A 4,244-nucleotide genomic window follows, 5' to 3' on the forward strand; every position below is an offset into this window, starting at 1 on the left:
TAAAAAAGTCAAACTCAATATTTGTAAAAATGAGAAACTTTATTACCTCGGATTTGCATTCCATGTGCAATGCAAAAGGTCTTGGGTCTTACTTTGTCAACACACACACGCGCACACACACAGAAAATAATTCCAGGAGTAATAAACACATCTTTTAATGTAAGCATAATTTATTTCTGTTTAAAGGAGTTGTGAAAAACCCACTTGTTGTAATGACTAAAACCCAAACTGTTATGCTGAAAGCCTTTTTCTCAAATTTACAAATCAAATAACGTGCCACTAATGGCCAAAAAATGTTCCCACTTTGTCTAATGAACACGTTTGGTTTCCATGAAATGATTTATCACTCTGAGACACTCCTAGTGTGACTTGCCTTTTCACCCATCTGTATCAGCGTTTCAAGATAAGCGAGCATCCTTGCTGCGTGTGTCACATTCCGGCGGCGATGCTGCGAGTTACTGAGGTGTGCCACTCACGGCCACTCAGGGTGAATCAGGAGGAAAATGGTGGCAGGGGTAGTACAGCAGCAGCAGACTGAGTGCGCTGGGCATGGCTCATTTTTCTCCTGAGGCACTGGGCGGCCCAAGGGTGACTTTGATGGATAGGAATGCTGCTCACCCACACAGACTCACACGCCCACACATGTCCCACACACTCAGCGTCTCACACAGCAGCACACGTGCGCGTGCGTGCGTGAGCAGCACACAAACAGGTACACGCACAGCCCCGCGCACGCCGCTCTGTCCGAGCACATCTGATGCTCCGTATGTGAAATGTTTACGACCCGCCCACGCGGCCTTCCTCCTCTGTCAATAAACTTTTCCCAGAAGTCTGTGTGATGCATTATCACAGAGATGGTTGCATGTGGGGGTTGTTCCTGCATCCTTCATCACGTGCTCACCCATGTGCATCCTGGTGCAGCATGCAGCACACAGTCAAACACGCTTAGCTTTTAGGCTGCACAATGACAAATTTGTTCATTAATGCTGCAGCAATTTGTCACATTAGCATGGACAGAATGGGAGAACACATTGCATCGTTGTCCATTAAAACAAACGATATACGAAAAAACTAATCTTTAACTTATCTGAAAACTTGGCGAGACAAAGCCCAGCTCCAAATTACGGTTTGTCGGACAACATGTCAGACTGTCAGCTCAGCTGCGAGCTCTGATTGGGGCAAAGCAGGTCAGAGAGTTCTGTATGACCCGAGCTGTGCTGACGGCCAAACCTGCTGACAAGCACGGCCACGCAATGTCATGCCTGAAAGCAGAACTTGACTCTCAAGTGGCAGGAACAGCAAACATCAGTGCCAATTAGCTGCTTCTCCCCCTCACTAAAGCCTTCCACACACGGAGCCCATCCTGCCAGCATGACCAGCATCAAAACAAGCCATTAAGTGCAGCGTTTGACTCGAACAAAGGCTTGAGTTTCAAGTGGGAGTTTAACCAGCTCCTTTCACTTTCTTTCACTGACTCAGCATCTTCCAGAGAGAGAGAGACAGAGAGAGATGAGGACAGATATGGAGAATAAAGGGGCCACTGGGGCTGTACGAAAAGACAGCCACCTTTGTCTGCTTGTGTAGCCTCTGCAAGATAAAGCCAGTGTGTTTTTGGTGCACACACTGCCTTTTCTATCTCTCTCTCTCATACACACACACGGGAGGACACAAAGATGATTCAGTTCTCAGGCAGTGTGATAACATGCCGGCGGGGCATAGTGTCCCCTGCAAAGATGGGAGGAGTGTGATTCTGTTATCAGACAGACAGTCTGTGCTGGTCCTGCAGGCAGCAAGGGGAGGACAGTTCTTAGCTGGTTCAGTGTTGGCATTTTAGGCAGAGTCAGGTCCTTCTCTTCTATTGTTGCACAACAGCAGCTCCTTCGTCCTTGAGGTGAACCATATACAGCAATAATCACGGTTATGAAATGCATGGAAGTAAACAGTGTTGCAACAGCCTGTCTTCACTTTCTTATATCAACATTTTATGGAATAACACTTGGGAATGCCCACAGTAAATGGTTGTGTCTTATAGCGCTGTGCAAACACAGACACTGACCTTTTATATTTTGACTTACCGGCTCTAACTCTACATTCAGATCTTATTCGTCCACTTACGTCCTGTCATGGTGCCTGTCTCCAGCAGTGGCGGTTCTAGGGGGTGGAATGGAGGGGCAGCTGTTTCTGTGAAAAAAATATCTTGCCATCCTATTTGTAGGCTGGTTAATTTAGTTTTGCACAATGCTGAAAGTCAATCACATCTACACAGAACTTCAATCTCTATCCAGATTCACTAGTTTAGGGTTCACACACACACAACTTTTGAATTTCTTAATAGTTTCACCGACCAACTGGACCGGGAACGTTCACAGCAGCGAAGACGGTTTCAAGATCTCCGTACTGTCAACTAGCTACTGGTCCTTTACTACCCCTGGAGCACAGTCCTGAGAGTTTCTAGGACTCAGACAAACAAATCTCAAAGAAGATCATGTCAAATTTGTTTTTTTCTTTACTCCAAAAAAAAAAAAAAAAAAAACTGACCAAGTTTGGCCTTTGAACAGAATCAGCATTTTAGTTTTGGCGCTGTGTGAAACACTGTGAACCTCTTTTTTTGTCAAAACTGTCTAATGTCAAATTCATTGCAAATGTTTTGGGGCAAAAATGTTCAAAATAAATTATAGATGTATGTGTGTGTATATATGTGTGTGTATATATGTGTGTGTGTGTGTGTGTGTGTGTGTGTGTGTGTGTGTGCATCAATACGCATGTTTGAAAAACAACTGATTGTGATTCTTTATTGAGTCTGGAGAAAAACTGACGTTTTGACAGCACGGTTGTTTGTTTGCTGGTTTGTCTTGTTTTATTCTTTTTTATGACACTGTTGGTCGAGTCAGTTCATTTTGTCATGTTGTTCCTCGTATTTTCTTTTGGATACTTCCTTGTTTGTTTGGAGATTCCCCGTGTTTAGTTTGCCTTGTTTCCCAGTGTCTCCATGTTTCCTGCGTGTGCCTTGTTGTAGCTTGTTTTGCTGCCCTGTCAGCATTTTTAATTTTGTGATCAAACTTCTCACTTTTGTCCGAGCTGGTTCTCCTGTTTCCATCTTCGCCACATCAAGAAAAACTCTCTGGATCCACCACAGTCATTGGGCGACATGAATTAATTATGTTAAAGTGTAATTCATTTATCAAAAACACAAGTGATACATTGGTAGGGACTACTCTTGTACAAGAAATTCTAAATTCAAATCAGCTGATCTTACAAGCCAATTTAGAAGTAAGAAAGGAATAACACTAATCAGCTGAAAGGATTGACCTCTGAATATTTGTGAAAAATTGTTCAGTATTATAAATAGTGAATGCACCTTGTGTAACTCAGTCTGTACAAACAATCTAATGTTTATTTGATATTGGTTTGTTTGTTTGATCAACAACTTTCAGGAAATGGGTGCCAGCAGAGTTTTTGTTTACCTGTGCGAGCAGGGCCAGTATCCAGGGAGCCTGTTTACCTGCCTGGTTGCCAGGCGACATTTTTTATGTCATCAGAAACTGGCAACACCCCTGACAGTAAGGCATTCTTTTCATTGAGCTGCTGTTAAGGTGGCAGGTCCGCGACTTGCGGGCGATCGGTTTCTGTGGAGACGGGTAAGCCTATCTGCCGGGCCTGAAGGAACCGGCTCGGCTTTCCAGAAAGCCGCGGCTCTGACCCACTTGGACGGCTTCATCTGTCGCGGCTTTTGCGTGGGCGCATTCCTTCCCACCGACGCCGCGGCTCATTAGAAGCGGGGGGAGGAGGGGGGGAAGCGAAGCCACCTTAAATCACATGTTGACACAACAAGAGCGCAACTCTCCACCCATATCCGAGTGGGAGCCAGTTAAAGAGGAGTCTCACCTTCCCGGCTACGCTATTATCGCCGAGAAGAGACGCCGGGGACGCAGCTGGACGTTTTTTCAGACGCAGCTCACCGGATCGTGGCGCCCTGGACACGCGCGAGCCCGCTAATAAAGGACTCTCGTCGGGAAAGCGCTGAGGATATTGAACCGTTTGGATTTCTTATCTCCACCTGGGTTGTAGCCTACTTTACATGCCAAAGCTGGGGCAGCAGACTGAGACGCAGGACGCCTTTCCGCGACGCTTCACAGTTCTCGCCACGGTGATTGGTAAGTCAGCTCCGAGCGAACTCACTTTGGGTCCCAGCTGAGCCGAGCTGAGCCGTCTTATCAAAGTTTGTGTCGTGTCGAATACCCCCC

General features: G+C 45.9%; 1 protein-coding gene across 2 annotated transcripts in view; it reads left to right on the forward strand.

Moving 5' to 3' along the window:
• Positions 1–3,827: 3,827 nt before the first annotated feature.
• Positions 3,828–4,244, forward strand: part of midn (midnolin) — a 27,188-nt gene continuing 26,771 nt past the window's right edge. The window contains exon 1 of one of the 2 annotated variants that reach the window (XM_017407338.3): positions 3,828–4,154. Coding sequence is in view for 1 of the 2 variants with exons in the window: in XM_017407337.3 (XP_017262826.1) it covers positions 4,079–4,154 (76 nt within the window). In the remaining variant the exon portion in view is untranslated. The remainder of the gene's footprint in view (positions 4,155–4,244) is intronic. The other variant, XM_017407337.3, reaches the window with a different exon arrangement.

This window comes from Kryptolebias marmoratus, linkage group LG24 (assembly GCF_001649575.2).
Source record: "Kryptolebias marmoratus isolate JLee-2015 linkage group LG24, ASM164957v2, whole genome shotgun sequence".
NCBI lineage: Eukaryota > Metazoa > Chordata > Actinopteri > Cyprinodontiformes > Rivulidae > Kryptolebias > Kryptolebias marmoratus.